The 17,623-nt window shown below is 37.6% G+C and overlaps 2 protein-coding genes across 2 annotated transcripts in view; one reads left to right on the top strand and one right to left on the bottom strand.

The window, feature by feature from the left end:
- Window positions 1–1,878, top strand: part of LOC107696666 (V-type proton ATPase subunit d 1-like) — a 6,790-nt gene extending 4,912 nt beyond the window's left edge. Inside the window, exons 6-9 of the mRNA XM_016497129.1 lie at window positions 233–310; window positions 434–610; window positions 796–873; window positions 979–1,878. Of these exons, the coding sequence (XP_016352615.1) occupies window positions 233–310; window positions 434–610; window positions 796–873; window positions 979–1,140 (495 nt within the window). The 3' untranslated portion in view covers window positions 1,141–1,878. The remainder of the gene's footprint in view (window positions 1–232; window positions 311–433; window positions 611–795; window positions 874–978) is intronic.
- A 7,933-nt stretch (window positions 1,879–9,811) lies between these two features.
- Window positions 9,812–17,623, bottom strand: part of LOC107696685 (corticosteroid 11-beta-dehydrogenase isozyme 2-like) — a 14,294-nt gene continuing 6,482 nt past the window's right edge. The window contains exons 2-6 of the mRNA XM_016497142.1: window positions 16,902–17,005; window positions 16,650–16,758; window positions 13,216–13,401; window positions 11,939–12,076; window positions 9,812–11,152 (exon numbers count right to left, since the gene is read on the bottom strand). Coding sequence (XP_016352628.1) covers window positions 10,725–11,152; window positions 11,939–12,076; window positions 13,216–13,401; window positions 16,650–16,758; window positions 16,902–17,005 — 965 coding nt within the window. The 3' untranslated portion in view covers window positions 9,812–10,724. The remainder of the gene's footprint in view (window positions 11,153–11,938; window positions 12,077–13,215; window positions 13,402–16,649; window positions 16,759–16,901; window positions 17,006–17,623) is intronic.

Here is a 17,623-nt window from a genome sequence, read left to right on the forward strand (position 1 = left end):
CGATACAAATACTAAGATAAGATGAACATGAGAAATAATAATGAAAAAATAATCATAATAACAACAAAATAGCGATAAGGTATATAGGATTACAAAGTGCTAGGCATGTTACCAGCGCAATGTCAATATTACAACAGTTATTATTATTATTATATCAGTTTTTATATAAACAATTATTTCTAAAGACCTTTAACTAAGAAATCTGTGGTTGATCTCCTCTCTGTGTCTCCAGGCTTATCTAGAAGCTTTCTACAAGTTCTGCTCTTCACTGGGTGGCACAACTGCAGATACCATGTGCCCTATTCTGGAGGTGAGTAAACATCTGTAAAATCAAGTATAGGGACCTTGAGTCTGAAATAGGATTTTTTTTTTAAATTGCAGTTGACATATTTCAGTATTCAAGAACTAAAGCAAAGATTTGTTTTTGTATCAGTTTGAGGCAGACAGAAGAGCTTTCATCATTACCATTAACTCCTTTGGTACGGAGCTCTCCAAAGAAGACCGAGCTAAACTCTTCCCTCACTGTGGCAAGCTCTACCCAGAGGGTCTTGCACAGCTAGCCCGTGCAGATGATTACGAGCAAGTCAAAGCTGTGGCTGAATACTACCCTGTAAGTATATGACTTGAAAATAACATTTCATCATGACAACATGATTAATTATATGACAGAATGTTCGTTTATGGTGAACTGTTCCTTTAGAGTTGTTTTGATGTGAAGTTCACTTAGTGTGTGTCTCTGGTAGTTTTGGCCACCGAAATGATTTGAGGATTAAAATTGAGTTCATGTTGCTTCAGGAATACAAGCTTCTCTTTGAGGGTGCTGGCAGCAACCCAGGAGACAAAACCCTCGAGGATCGCTTTTTTGAACATGAGGTGAGCAAAGGTTTTTGTTCAATGTGAAAGAGAGTGAATGTTACTGCACTGAAAATCATAATCCAATGATGTTAGCAAATGCCTCTGTTTGAAATGTGTTTGCAGGTGAAACTCAATAAGCTGGCCTTCCTGAATCAGTTTCATTTCAGTGTGTTCTATGCCTACGTCAAGTTGAAGGAACAAGAGTGCCGGAACATTGTGTGGATTGCTGAGTGTATTGCCCAAAGGCATCGGGCTAAGATTGACAACTACATCCCCATATTCTAATGGTACATCATATTAGTCTTGAATAATGATCCACATGGCATGTATTAACTGTGCTCTGTTATGTTAAGGTTTGAAAGTTATGATTCTGTCTCCTCTGTTTCTTGCACTACGCCACTCTTACCTTTCATTGTGATTGTCTTTATTAGAGTAAAAGTATCATTCGTTTTTGTTTGACAGACAAAACAATGCCATTGCATTCCCCTCCCCTCCACCCTTGGGATTTTTTTAAAGGAAAGTTTTAGAAAAGTAATAAATGTTTTTTTTCTTCATGATGTCATGACTGTGAAACCATGTCACCTGGCAGCCAGTCACAGCCCACTGCAAATGAAGGATGCAGGGAATTGCAGGAAAACAGGAGAGTTGACTTGAGATGCAAAACCCAAGACATCTAATTGTCATACTCTTCCTGTGGTAGGCTAAGAAAACATACATTCCATTATTATTATTATTAATGCATTGCATACTTTTTCAATTAATGTACATTTTCAGATTTAAAAACTCCCTGAACTCCTGATCTCCCAGTATCCGCATCTGATGAGTGTTAGAGAATCACTGGTAATTTAGAGTGTGAGCCTTATTTTGAAACGCAAGCAGAATGAATTTCTGTGTAAATCATATTGTGTAAATTGTTGTATTCAATTGAACTGCGCAGTTACATAAGAATGGATTTATGATTGATTTACAGAGTAATTGTTTTGCTTGTGTTTCTCAAATAAGGAACAATGGGATTATCCTTAAAAAAGGAGAATTGCTGGGAATTAACATGGAAAAAAATGTTCTTTTGTGTGTATAGATTCTTCACTGTTTCTGTTAAAATGAGAATTGTGTGCTTGCCATTTGTAAATTAGTGCTAAAATGTGTGCAGACATAATTTATGGAGTAGATCATATTTTGTGATTGACAGCTGAATCAGTGAGGTCAAATGGATCTAATATTAAGAAAGACCTTGCTCTCGGCTAAATCAATTGTACTATTGTAACCATATTGTTTGTGTTTTAAGTGATCTAAATGAAATCTATAAATATATACACCATATATAAATATATATATATATATATATATATATATATAAGTATTTCTGTGTTTGTATTTTTTAATTCTGTCTTTCAGAGAAAAGAAAAAGAAGACAAAAACATCCACTATTTCAAGCTATAGAACTACAATAGTATTAATAGTAGTTGCATTATCCACCACTAGATGGCGCAAATAGCCCAATCATCCTTTATCAATGCATGCAGTTTGCCTTGAACTTGTCATTTTGGCTACATCACCAGCTTCAGAATTTGAATTTGCATTTTACTATAGACAGGCATTCAGCTGATGTTTGGATCAGTCCCTGAGATGACCCCATCCTCACTCTTTCTACGTGCTAAAACATTCAAATTCAGGTTTCATTAAAAACGCTTAATTACTGCACACAATCACAGCCTTTTAGTTCCGCAGTGCTCTGGACCTTTTGCAGTTCAGAAGACCGAAAATCGCTAGGACTCTAGTGAGCTTTCTGAATGCAAATTATCTTAGCAGCCATCTCACTGCAGCCAAAAGAAGAGCACAATGAGGTTAAACTGAGTTCATCCTCTTACTGCTGCACAGGTTATGGTAGTACTCCTGGAAAATGCATAAATCTTTCAGATGCCCCCAAAGGTTTTTTTTTATTTATTTTTATTCAGTTTGTAGATATGCAGTTGTTTTGACCAATGTTGGTGCCGAAATATTACTGTTGACTTCATCATATTACTATAGCACTACATGTGGTATTCCTCTTCTTCATGTTCACCAAACAGCAATCAAAAAACATTTGGTTTAGCCAAATCTGATGCCGTTCAATGTATATATAAAAGAAGTCCCAAAACTAGGGCCTTTTCTGGTTACTTTTGTAAATGCGTATGAATCCAGTGTCATTTGGATTAGGTGGTACACAATGTGACTTGTATTGTCACACAAGTATGCATAATAGGAACACCATCTAACTTTACTCAGCCTTATGTTTCTTCTGCAGAACACAAAAGATGTGCCAAAACTGCTTGGTTGCCACTGCCAGGCATTCTTGAAAATATCTTCTTTTGTGTTCCACAGAATAAAGTCATACAGATTTGGAATGACACGGGTGTGAACAGGGTTCCCACAGGTCATGGAATGGAATTTTAAAAGGTCTATTCCAGACATTGAAAGTCAGGGAATTTTATATATTTCTTTCCAAGTCATGGAATGTCAGGGATTTTTGTTTGTTGCTTTAAATGTTAGTTTCCATTTATCAAAATGTAATTTTTCTATACCATTTTTTTTTATTGCGTTGTTTCACGCGTTTTGCCTATTGTTATGGTTAGGCTATTTTCAGTGCCATTTTATTCCCTTCCCGCTCGTCAACTAGCAATCACTTGCAATTCACAAATGCAGTCACCAGGCTGTACCTGTTAACTAAGGCAAACATGCCAGAAAATGTAAATTTCAAGAGCTTTGGCTACAAAATGACCACTTAAAAGACTCGGTGTTAAAAGCAGACGACAGAAAAGCTAAATGTAAAGTTTGTAAAACTACTATCGAGCTATCAAATATGGGAGAGGGATCACAACAGTGGCATGTTTTTCTGTTTATTATAGGTCATGGGAATTCAGCTTTTTAGTCAGTGAAAGTCAGGGAATTTGATATTTGGCTTAGAGTAGGATCCCTGTGTGAATAAATACTGACAGAACTTTCATTTTAGGGTGAACTATCCCTTTAAGTTCATGCAATGTTAAAAGTAAACAGTATAGTAAACAGTCTAAGACCTACATCTTATGTCTTCTGTCACTGAGCCTTTAAGAGCATGTTAATTATTCTCTGATCGGATTCTGAATCCCTGCAACCGAGCAGGGTGATGCCCTCTCCACCCTTCTGGACACGTCCCCATAAATAGTGGTGACAGGCCGATGTTAAGATGACTCGGAGAGATGCCTTTGGTTATTTTTTGCTGATACTAGGAAATGTAGTTTTAGTATTTCCGTGGTAGTCGTCACGTGTTACCAATGCCCTGAAGGACAAGCATTTGGTAAGCTCTAATTAGATACAGAAATAAAGATGATATTTTAAGAGTGTGGGAGGCAACTGTGATACAGGACACTGTCAAATGCATACTGTCACCTGCTGTAACTGGCAAAACGCTCAAGTACGGCATTTATCTTTGTGGACCTGGTGGAGAAAGGAAGATGAATGGAAAAATGGGTGCTGATACACATGTAAAGTTACAAGTCTACATATTTGTGTGTTCCTTTGCACCAGCAGGAAATGGTTGCACAGGCCGCACTGGAATTTGACAGGTTTTACAAGTGCACTGGGCAGCTTCATCTCCATGGGCTTTTTCTTTAACAACAAGATCTCTCTTGGAAACCAGATGAGCAAAAATAGCCTACTAATGATGTTTTTGTGGGCCCTTGTCAAGTAGTGAATGAGAGAAGTTGTCGAGGACTGATGTATGTGGATTTGTACCCGGTGACCTCCACTTACAAACAGAGTGAAACAAAGCGGCATATAAGCATCCTGAAACGCCACAATCTTTGTGTCTGGACGGGCAGGAACTGCTTTACAGTCACTGCACATGAACTGACATCACATTCCCATGCTTATGCAAAGCTGCGAAAGCTTGCATCAGACAACGGGTGTCATTCTTCGAAAGTGAACCTGAAGAATGGCATCATTTAGATCTGGTTTAATTGCTCCAAAAATGTAAATCAAGGTTGTGACCTCATTTCTAGTAAGCCAGTGGGAGAATGTAGAGTGAGACACCATTACAATTGGGCTACGGTTGCCAGTCCGTTATTTATTTGTATGGATGAAATTAATGGTATTGAGGCCCAGTTGCCCCATTTCATTCTATGAAAGACTGCTGTTTTGGATGGGCATGCGTGTCCTGTGGTGTCATAAGCCCCTCTGTACCTCTCAACTCAGCTTGGCCATCTGACAAATGCACCGGTGGTCCAGCTCCAATGTTCTAGTGGCAAGTGCTGGGAATAAATACGCTATACATTGTCTACAATGTGATTGTGTCCCACAGTCCAGGAAGAAAACAAACAAACAGAGGGAACACAATAGCCTTTGAAGTGCATGACATGAACCGGAATGTGGTGACATTAGATAGCATTTTCATTGAGACGTTAACTCATTGATGAAGCATTATAGATGGCCTCATTTTTGAGAAAGGAAACTCTTCATTTTGTGCATGAACATTTCAAGTTGTTTTTACATTTATTTATTTTACATTTCTTTTAAAATTTCAAAAGCTAATTTTTAGAGAAAATGTTGCATTATATTAATTATGTAATTATAGTTTGAATAATTATTAATAATTTACCATTAAAATAATATTTAATAATAATAAAATGAATGGCAATTACCTGTACCAAATATTACTATTCGGTCAATGTTGTCCTATTTTGTGTCAAGAATTTTAGAAAATTGTTTAAATAGTGAGCTTTACTCACTATGTATATATGTGCATATTTTTAGGAAAAATATGTTAAGTTAATAATATCAATTATATGAATATAAATATATACATGGAAATATATATATATATATATATATATATATATATGGTCTTTCTGGTTACTGTATTGTATTTCTGGTTACTTGTTTTGTAAATGTCTGTGAATTTATGGAACAATGTCATTTGGATTAGGTGATACATGTAGCAAAATGTTTCTGTTGTTATCGCCACACAAGTATTTTGCATTCTAGGAACACCATTTAACTTTACTCAGCCTTATGTCATTCCACACCTGTATGGTGTTCTTTCTTCTGCAGAACACAAAATAAGTGCCAAAACTACTTGGTTTCAACATTCTTGAAAATAGCTTATTTTGTGTTCCACAGAAGAAAGTCATACAGATTTTGAATGCCATGAGGGTGAATAAATACTACAGTGTATTTGTATTTAATGTTTTTTTCAGTATTCTGCTTCATCTTCCTATGATTAAAGCGGCAGAAAACAAACAGCAGAGAGGAGATACTTAGAAACAGACGTATGAGGCTGTTCCTTGAAGTCCGTTATGGTTTTGGATCTACTTCTTTAGCCTAGTGAGTCTGGCCAGCACAAGCGATACCATTTTCCATCACTCCAAGTATGCTTAGTGTTAGGAACTTAGTGTGTTGATGTTGGCGTCCTGTGCTGGATTTTAACATCAGCAGCACTGAGACAGTGTGCAGCACTCCTATCTCCTGTCCTGAGGGGAATTGGCAAATGACACCATGGCCTTAAAACTTGTGGCACACCTGCAAAGGTTTTAAAATGCGAAGCTTTCAAGTAAGCAGCTTTTTTTAATTGAAATTTTAATCTAATTTTTTATTTTTTAATCATCAGTTCTACATACAAGTACTGCTGAGAACATGAAGTGTTACAATGGAAAATCCTGTGAACAGTCCATGTATGGTGAATGAGACCAACTGTGAGGTAACACTGGATGGGTCTACAGTGTTTATGTTAGCGGTGTGTTATCGTTCCCTTTTTGAGTGGCACAATCTCCTGCCCTGTGTCCTAAAAACCTGACCGCCACCCAAGAGTTGACTTGTGTGTGAAACATTTGTGAGTTTCTTTTCCCTTTTTTGAGTAATTTTCCTTTTCGGATTTGGCTGAACTCTTGCCTCAGGACACCACTAGCATTATTAATCTGAACTCTTTCTCAGAATTTTCGTTGCTTTTCTTTCCTCTGGGCCAAATTTCTCAACTCTAGGACATTGGGTCCAGTGTCTTGTTTAATTGAGGCCTTTTTGCTATGTTAACTAACAGTGGCAGTAAATGAGAGCAGTAAACAATGGGATTTGAATGAGGAGACTTGAACTTGTATTGCCTATATGAGCACCACATCTCAACGTGTCAGACCATACAGTCACTGCAAATGGGTTTGTAACCAATAAATCTTGGAAGTAGTGCTTCATAATTGATAAAAGAATAGAAAATGTCATTAACAATTCACATGAACATTTCAGGATTTGGTTACTGCAGAAATTTCACGTCATCACAGTAAGTAATTTCCTACTTTGTGTAAAAGAAAAAAAGAAGTGTGATTCCCCTTTAACATAGTTGTTCCCTTTTTGAGTTTAAACAACATCCCCACCCTGACCTGCAGATAGAGGTTTAGTTGTGTGTGAAATATCTTGAGTTTCTTTTCCCCTATTTTTTATTTTTTTTTAAGTAATTTTCCCTTTCAGGTTTGGCTGAACTTTTGCCTCAGGACACCACCAGCGTTATTAATCTCGACTCTTTCTCAGTATATTCTGAAGGGAACAGGATTTGGCAAATGATGTAAACTTGTCGCAGACTTGAACTTGCATCACCATTGTGAGCACCAAATCTCATCGTGTGAAAGCAGTAACTGCTAGACCATGGCTCGGAGACCAAGAAGAAGATTTTATTTTTTCTTGTGTTGATGTATTGCCTTTTGAATCAGGAAGTTGGTGTTGAACATATTGTCCCTAACAGCCTTTAGTTTTACATCACAGTCTGGTAAAATTGCTTGTATCAAGGATGAAAACAATGAAGATACTTTCAAAATGAACAAATCCCAGCTACTTACTTCACAATCATTCAGTGGTTGGGAAAGAAAAAGCTGATGTATGAAAGCTTGCACAATCGATGAAACTGAAAAAAGACACAATGAACAGCAGAAATGTTTGTAAAACTTTTTTTTTTTAATGATTAATGCTTTTCCGAAATTGCTGCAGCTGGGAGGCTGAGCGTACTTTTCTCTGTTTATTACACAAGTGACACTCATACTTACAGTGTTTACTTGCAGGGACCATTTGCATTGTTTAGGAACAAAGTTCTCATCAATTATGAACCAAGAGCTGCTTTGTTAATCACAGGACCCAATGTGATGTGCTGTGTGACAATGTGTCCCATTTATTCCTTATTATGTTTCAGCTATCAAAGAAAGGCCAAACTGCTCTTTCCAAAAACAATAAATGCAGTTAATGAGATAAGCATTATTACCAATTAATCTCCCGGGATTCTGAGCTTTCTCCAAAGGCTAAACTTCTCAACTGTGGGTGTTTTGAGCCAGTTCCCCTGCTCTATGAATGTCCTGATTCCATTAAATTTGTGCAGACTTAGTTCTTGGTATAACTTTTACAAAGGAACTGAGCATTTTGTGCTTTGGTCAAAAACGTTGAAATTAATTGTATTGAAATGTGTGTAGTAAATGGTCTAGGTCTCGGGAGACAGATTATGTCTGTGCAAGGTCTCAAAGACTGAGACTGAAGCCATTGTAGATCTGCTTACATTCAGCTGAATCCTCTGTTCAGTGTCCAGGCTCTCTCAAGTAGAGAGAGCAATGTTAACGGGTAATTTGTTAACTCTTTGTTGTTTGTTACTATCCCAGTAGATATCGAAATTATTTTATAACAGGCCTTATGCATGTTACTTAACTGTTTTGAAAAAATGAACCCTGACAATGGTATGCAAGGTCACATTCCCCCAAATGGCTGCAGCCATTACTCCAGTCTTCAGTGTCACATGATCCTTCAGAAATCATGTTGATTTTGTGCTCAAGAAAAATTTCTTATTACTATCAATGTGGAAAACAGTTGTGCTGCTTCATATTTGTGGAAACAATTATTATTATTATTATTTTCAGGATTCTTGAATGAATACAAAGTTCAAAATAACAGAAATAATAATCTTCTGTGAATGCTTTTATTGTGGGTTTTGAAAAATTGAATGTACCTTTGCTGAATAGTATTCATTTTCTTTTAAAAAAGTCTATGTCAGGATTATGGACTATTCTGTGTGTGTTTTTGCCCCTGTGACCCAGTTTCTTCCTCATGTTGATTGTGTTCATTTGATTCCAGGTGTGTCTTGTTCCTCCCCAATTATCCTGCCTTTAAAAGCCCTAGTCCAGTGCTTCCCAAACTTGTCCTGGAGGCCCCCCTGCCCAGCACCTTTTGTATGTCTCCCTTATCTAACACACCTGATTCCACAAATCATCTCATTAGTAGAGACTACAAGAACTAAATTGGGTGTGTCTGATTAGGGAGACATACAAAATGTGCAGGGCAGGGGGTCCTCCAGGACAGGTTTGAAAACTCCTGCTGTAGTGTTACTGTAATATTGTGTTCTATGCTTTACATTTGCTACTTAAGTGTTCATCTGATTATGTCTTTAGAATTTAAAAGTTAATACTCTTTCAGTAATTCATAATGGGGTAATGGGAAAGATATAAGCATTATATTAAACACAAAGTGTTTTTGATTTGGTAGTCTAGAAAATATTGTATGTACTGGTAATAGCAGTCTTAGGTAAGACTTTAAAGTATGTCATTGTATATTGCATATTGTTTACTTATTTAAACTTAATATTATTATCCGACCCAAACAGTTACCTCCGTTTGTACCCTCCTTTTTGTTTCTCTTTTTACTCAGTTTCCGTTGTGTGCCCTATGGATCCCCTCCTTCGCCCCGAATTCTTCCTCCTCCTGCTGGAGCAGGAGGAAAATTCGCTCGAGGGTCATACCAGACTGTTTCTGGCTATTGCCCATCTCACCACCTATCCGGACGACGTGCTCCTCGAAAATGCTCGCCCTCCCACCCGCTCCAGCCTCCTCCACCGCTGTCGTCTGGCAGCCCCTCAGCCATCGCTAGAGAGAGCGACAGAGCTGAGGATCGCCGCGGAGCCATTTGCTAATTAACAGTAACAGCTAATTAACCCATTAGCAGTAGTGGGTGGCTGGGTTTCAGTACAACGATTAGAGAAGGTCATTTAGCTTTTACAAAGATCTTTGAGCAGCTAAAGGGAGCCATTGTTCATGTTCTCTGACCGGAAATATAAAAACACACAGGTCGATTATTTAAAAAGTCAACTTTAATATACACTAAGAATGATCAAGTGAACAATTCAAAACTTTTTTTGTTCTTTTTTCCATATTTGTATAAAATTCACAGTTTAAGTGATTTATTTTAGAACAAAATGGCATAAATACACCAAAAAATGTGACACGGAAAAAAATAAACATAACAAATGCAAAACTATGGAGTAAAATACATTTTAAAAAGGACTTCTGACTTTAGGAACCACTTCAGCCCATTGGTCACTTAAAGAACAAAAAAAAAAACAACCCACAATATTTACTTGATGTTGCACTCTGACCACATTTGACCCTGGTTTGATCATAGTAACATTATCATCAGCCTCTCAGTGCAGAACACAGCTTCAGATGTTTGGCTGTTAATGATCATCCATGTCTTAGCGAAATTAAATTTCACACCAAACTCAATTAAGGTGTCTCCATTGTGAACACCCAGAATTTGTGCCATATGAGAAATGCATAAACCGTATGTTATCTGTTTGGATTTTGCCTCACCTGAGAACTTGTATTAATTATAATATGGCCTGTGGGCATGACCTCTTTTTTATTATGCTCATGAGTGTCAACTGTCTTTTAAGCACTGGGTTTACCATAGATGATTTGGTGCAATTCAGTGATCCCCTCAAAATATTGCACAATATATACAACAAAATGAAGACGAGAAAAGTAAAGTATACATAATGGAAACATATCTCTGTAAGTAGATCACATTAGTGGTGCTAAAGGATGTTTTTACACTCTTTACCAGAACTAATCAATAATCTTTGTGAAGCTGTTGTTATTACTGTTATTCATGTTCTCCTTTATTCTGTTGTTATTGTCGTTGAGGCTCAGACCTTGTTGTTTCCTAAGGGCACGAGGCATCACTTTCTTCTGTACAAATTGTTTCTGGAGGAACCTGTCACTGATGCTCAAAGGCAAGTAGCTGCAGATGAAGTACATGAGCGTTAAACCCGGCCCGGCGTAGTATCGCACCTGGGGTTGAGGAGAGAGGAGTGCGTCCACAATGGTGTTGATGACAGGGCTCAGATCCTCATTGGCTGTTTTTGCGTAACTCTGGAACAGTTCCTTGGTCTCCAGCAGGTATTCTTCCCCATATTCTTCTAGAAGGCTTGGAGGCAAGTTCTGGATCAGGTTCTTGTACTCTTTTTCCCAGTACTCTGTGTTACTGCTCTGCCCTGCAAGACAAGGATATGCAACATAAACCGACGAATGTGAGGGACATGGAGAAATCGGTCCAGGACAGATTGGAGACATAAACAGAGGTCTGGGGACACTTTATTCAGTTATTTATATTGTAATTCCTGCATTTGGCCGGACTATCTGTTCAGTCGGTGTGCAAAGAAGGACTCAAATGTCAGCTCAAAACCTGACAGATCCCAGAGGCTCAGATGTAAATAAACAACTTAAATGAGAACTCGACTGACGTGGCAGTTTTCTCTCAAGATGTAACCCATTTGTCTAAGAATATCTTTTGTTTAATTTGCTTGTATAGCTTGTGTGCTTTATTAAGCGTCCGATAAGAAAACTTCAAGTACATTTGTACTCGCTTTTCTTCTTCTGACAATAATAAATACCTAAATAACTACAAGAACACAAATATAATGATAAAGAATATATAATTATACATATTTTTAATAATGTAGTGTAGAAGGGGAAGAATTAAATGGTTCACTTCTTGCCTGTACTTTAATTTTCAATATGTTATAAACTAAAATCTATAAACCAGTTCATTGAACTAGATGTTAAAAAGGGTAATCTGCAGTTTATACACCAAATTGTCCATACAAGTGGCTTTAAACTGTGATTTTTTATGATAATGGAAAGTCTAAATTTCATCAAATTACAACCCCTTGACAAGACTACAGAGAACAGCAGTATACAGATAAATGAATCATCAAACTAGAAGCATACAATATTTTGGTATATGTAACTTGGCTTCACATTGTTAAAATGTTAATCACCTGTCTTAAAGGCAGAGGGTAAGATGGTGGAGACTTTGACACCCCATGGCTCCAGTTCATGACGAAGTGTGTTGGTAAAAAGATTCAGAGCAGCTTTTGAAGCCCCGTACGATGCCAAACAAGGGAAGGGATGCTCACCTGCAGAAAATAGAGATATCATAATCACAATTTACAGCACTGCACATCCTTGAACATTTTAATGAGCTGGCCGATACGATAAAGACTGTAAAAAACTACATAGGAAGAGCTACCACATTACTGTTTCAAATCTGTCACGTTGCCTGAGAACCGGTAAAGACACAGTGATGGGCTTTATGGGACACGTACCAGAAGTATAACTTTGCTGTTTTTTGACAGAGGGAGGAGTGTCATTCATTGTAGGGGTTAATAAAGATCTGGACAGTAGCCAGGACAATCATCAGTTTAATGGTGAAAAGTAAGCAGCACTGTGGAGGTTAACTGCAGATTGAGACTGTTTATAAACTGTGTGGTTTTGCCTCAAGGCTTTGTGGAATAAAAAGGCTTGTGTTCAAATCACTGGGAGGATGTACGGGATGTTTTAAGACAACAGGCCTCCTGTAAGCCCTCTGAGAGAATGACTGTTCATCTGTATTGTGACAGTAGCATCTGAAACATTTTGTTTTCTTCTACAGGGAGACTGAACTGATGGAGACATCTTTATTTAAAAGGGCTGTGCGCCAGCGTTTACGGAGAACTCAATGGCGTCCTGCGCCAGGCTGTTACTCATAGTATCACACTGTTTTGGCACAATGGCAGTAAACAAACGGAGATGAAATCAGGGGAGCCAGGCAAAGCTAAAAGTCCACCGATTTCCCCCACTGACTGAATTCCAGCATGAGCCTGAGCAGAGAGCTGCTCTAAGTCGAAATTGTTAGTGGACACTTGAGAAGAAAAGAAAACAGGTGGGTTACAGTTTGGACTCCCATTAGTGTTTGGTGAGGTGTGATGAAGCCAGATGGAAGGCATAAAATAAACATCTGACGGACAGAGCTCCATTTATAAGCGCTAGCAACTTTATGTGGATGGCAGAGAGAGAGAGAAAGAGACTACTAATTAGATTAAGCACTGAAACAAGAACATGGAAACACTCATAAATCAGTTTAACTGACTCTTTCTTTTCTTTCTCTTTTATTAGTGGTGAAGTCTGAGAAGAGTGGCTCGGATAGATAATATCTGTATAAGTGCAATTGCTGGATGGTTAGCGCTCACGTGTACATGTGTGTGTGTGTGTGTGTGTGTGTGTGCGTTCACCGTACCTGAAGGGCTGGAGATTGTCACAATCCGGCCTTTAGCCTGTCTGAGAACTGGCAGGAAGGTCCTGGTGACGGTGAGTGTTCCAAAGAAGTTAACCTCCATGCATCCTCTGTAGTTGGACATCAGTGAGAACTCAGCATCCCCAATGTTCACACACAATCCAGCGTTATTAACAAGCCCCCACAAATCTAGAGGAAAGAAAACATGCACAAGTATAATATAGGTTACTTTATGTTTTATGCTGTAATTACGACAAAGGTGCTTCTGTTGTGCGCTCCTCATTTGGGAGTCACACTCATGGTCTTCATGGTCAAAAGTGACCGGACACCTGAAATGTAACTTTTTTTTTCATCAGTAAAATCAATTTAATATATTTTTGTTCAATAATATTTTTTCTTTTTTTCTTTTGTATTTTGAGGGAATTTGATGGTACTAATGAATATTTATGCAATAATTATGATAAATTTTTCCCATTGAAAATAGTACAAACATTTTTTTTTCTCCTTTTTTACAATTATTTTTCAATTAATGCAGTATTTCAGATTAAAATAGAGACTAGGCCTTTAAAATCCATTTTTTTGAAGGCAGAATAGCACCTCCTGGTGAGAGCAAAAAAAAGAAAAACCTGTAATTTTATGGTGTAACCACTAGATTCCTGTATAGGACTATTGAGAGGCTTGTGAATTCCCTAGTTGTTTTTATGCATAATTGTTTACTTTTATTAGGTTGTGGATTTAAATATATATTAAGGCATTCTCAAAGACTACTTTTTGTCAAGGTTTATATTTTTTGATGTTTTAAATGTTGATTTGAAGTGTAGGTTTTTGCATTATTATTACTATACATTTAAAAAACCTGAACACAGAAAGCATTTTGATACACAAAACATTACAATTCTATAAAAATGTAACAAAAATGAATAGGAATGCTTTATCAGAGCTTAATCCTTCTGGGTCTGATCTGATTTTAACCTCTTATTTCAGTCTTCTGACTCATTTTGGCTATATGGTTATAGCATACCAATTCATTTGAGTATGTATAATTCTGTATGTGTGTGTCTGGGAGTGTGTGTAAGTAAGTGTGTGTGAGGGGATGTATCTGTTTTACACTCTTCATTACACTTTTGATCTGTTTTACACTCTTGAACTTTTTTACATAGTTTCAGTGTTACAGTCACACCAGTTCATAGGTGTGTGTGTGTGTGTGTGTGTGTGTGTGTGTGTGTGTGTGTATTCATTTGAGTATGTATAATTCTGTATGTGTGTGTCTGGGAGTGTGTGTAAGTAAGTGTGTGTGAGGGGATGTATCTGTTTTACACTCTTCATTACACTTTTGATCTGTTTTACACTCTTGAACTTTTTTACATAGTTTCAGTGTTACAGTCACACCAGTTCATAGGTGTGTGTGTGTGTGTGTACAAGTATGTGTCCGCGCGTGTGTGAGTTGGTGTGTGGATTTTGCACTCTAGATGTTTTAGAGTTTCACCCCTTCATTGCCGTGCAATTTGTTTCTGCATTGTTGGGGATTTGTAGATTGTACACAAAAATGTTCTGTATTTGACCATGAGTGTGACTATTTTTTTTATGACCACTTAGCTTTTTCAAATCATGCCCTCAATTTTTTTTGTGTGTTCACATACCAAGTGACATAAAAGTCACCAAGTTTAGTACCATTCTGGTGAAGCTACGATTTTTAAAAATTCAAAATGTAAAATTCTCCGGTCAGAAATGACCGATGACCTCACAAGTGTTTAACAGAAACTGGGAGTACTGAAATATTAAATGAATGAACCACAGTTCATTTTATAATTTTAGAAGTTTCAAGAACTTGATTTTGTTCTTTTAGCATTTTAAAGTCACCTTTTAAATATTAATTGTTCTTTGATTTTGTTTGATATTAATAATAATTTCTTAATTGAAACACATTCATAATCTACAGACCACTTGGGTGTTTGCTGGTTGAGAACCACTGCTCTAAAGTGACAGTTACTGAAGCAGAACTGCAAAAATCAATGATTGTGATGGTCATTACATTTTTCAAAAGCTCTGCACTGATCTAAACTTGTGACACCTAAGTGTATAAATGTGTTGTATGTGTTTATTGTCATCAGAACACATTGTTCCAAATACAGCACATGTGCCTTTGTTGCACACTTTCAACCCTGTCTAATGGATTGACCAAGACCATCTGGAGAATCACAGAGATACGGAGTGGCTTAGTACAGAGGGTTTTATCTGCTGATATTGCACAGAACTGATTGTGAAGACAGCACGTGATTTATATCTCTCTAGTTACGCTAAAACACTGTCTGAATTTATTTCCGGGTTAAATAAGAATGATGTTCTTCACCCATGCTCTCAACTTTTGTTTGGTCAATAGATTAGGGAAATTATTAGCAGAATAAGGAAACCAATGCCTCAACCGAGAAAGACATGAAACAGGGAGAGGAGAGAACAACAAAGGCCTGAAATAATCTGTTAAAAACAGCTACTGCACATAGAGATTGAGTTAAAAATAACGTTTTTTAATTGGGATTTATTTATGGTTCCATGAAGAACCTTTAACATCCATGGAACTGTTCCATTGCACAAATGGTTATTTGTAAAGGAAAAAAGGTTCTTCACACAAGAAGAAATAGTTTACTGTCTTTAAAGAAGTGTTCAAATGAAAGGTTCTTTGGGGAACCCTATATGGTTCTTTTATGGCATGACTGTGAAAACCTTCTTTTGGAGAGTGTATAGGGGAAAAAACGAAATCTACAGAAACTCTTTGAGATATGAGCATTCAGATATGTCCTCAGTTTTCCCTAAGCTTAGCATCTAAATTGAGGAGAATAAAGAATAAAATACTGATCTGGTGACTTTGAGTTTTGAAAAAGGCAGCATGGAAAAACAGTTTTTTTTCCCTGATTGGTCCATGAGCCACCTGGCGCTGTGGTATGTATGTTTGAAAATAAAACAGCCCCTTGAAGTACTGCCAAATTATACACCACCCTTCCACCCCATCCCCTCCTCTACCCAACACTTTCTCTGAGATTAAACATCCACGTTGGTCACGTACAAACAAACAAACCCCAAAAAAACCCACACACTACAAACACATATATACCCGACTATGCTCAATCTCTTGAAAAATAAACAAAAAATGTATGCCAAAAAATGCCTATGGAGCACAAATGAATTGATTTATTTGACCTACTTTAAGGGTAATTCAATGGGGTGCTTTGTTGATAGCATGGTTCCAAGATTTGGTTCAACAGAAATGTTAATGGAAACCACAAGCTAGTTAAAGTTTATTCAGGGTAACCAAAAGTTGCTGGCAGTTTTCAGAATATACAAACATTCATTCAAGGGTATTTTAGGTTCATTGTGTTCAAGCATGTTGGAATGTGATTGTGTGTGCGTATTTCTGGCATAGTTCAAAAGTAAACCCTCACCTCTCATTCCAAGTTTGGCCTTGGTGTCGAGCAGGGCTTGCTGTACCTGCTGAGGCTGGGTGATGTCTACCTGCAGGAGGGTAAGGCGTGATGAACAGACTCTGTGCAAGTGCTTGGCTCCCTCTCCGTCCAGGTTCAATACGGTCGCGAACACTTCAAACCCCATGGCATCTAACCGCTTTGCTGTAGCGTTACCAAACCCTGAATCACAGCCTACAGCGACAGTGGAGGGAGACATGAGACTCTGTGGAAGTGCTTGGCTCCCTCTCCGTCCAGGTTCAATACGGTCGCGAACACTTCAAACCCCATGGCATCTAACCGCTTTGCTGTAGCGTTACCAAACCCTGAATCACAGCCTACAGCGACAGTGGAGGGAGACATGAGAATGTTATGCCAACATATTACAATCAAAACACTCTAAATACAGTTTTCTAAATACTCACATTTTCGCAAAATCTGACCGTAATTACACTTAAATGGCATCTTATGCAACACCACAGCAATATTATCATGACCCTAATAGTTGTTTTGGATTCGTTTCTGAATTTTTTTAATGGAACAGGATTGAAAACTTGGAGGAAGCATCGTCAACATTGGTAAAACGTATTGTAATCTCACTGCTATGACCTCTGAACACCTATAAAGTTCAGCAAAACCAGAGCAGCACAACAGGAAACAAAAGCACAATTATATAAAGTCTTCACCCCATATCAAGTTGATAGTATGACTCATCAATCTCGCAAACACAACTCTGTTATCTCTTTACTAGATTCGATTTGAGGACAATGTTCTTACCGTCCCAGTGAACCTTGTTTGGGAGCTGTATTACTAAAATGTTAAAAATGCAAATCAGAACAAATGCAGCCATGGTTATAAATGCATGCACATGATTCTGATATCTGACACACACACACAGACACACACACACACACACACACACACACACACACACACACACACACACACACAAACAC

The sequence above is a fragment of the Sinocyclocheilus anshuiensis genome, unplaced genomic scaffold (genome assembly GCF_001515605.1).
Source record: "Sinocyclocheilus anshuiensis isolate Anshui unplaced genomic scaffold, SAMN03320099.WGS_v1.1 scaffold354, whole genome shotgun sequence".
Lineage (NCBI taxonomy): Eukaryota > Metazoa > Chordata > Actinopteri > Cypriniformes > Cyprinidae > Sinocyclocheilus > Sinocyclocheilus anshuiensis.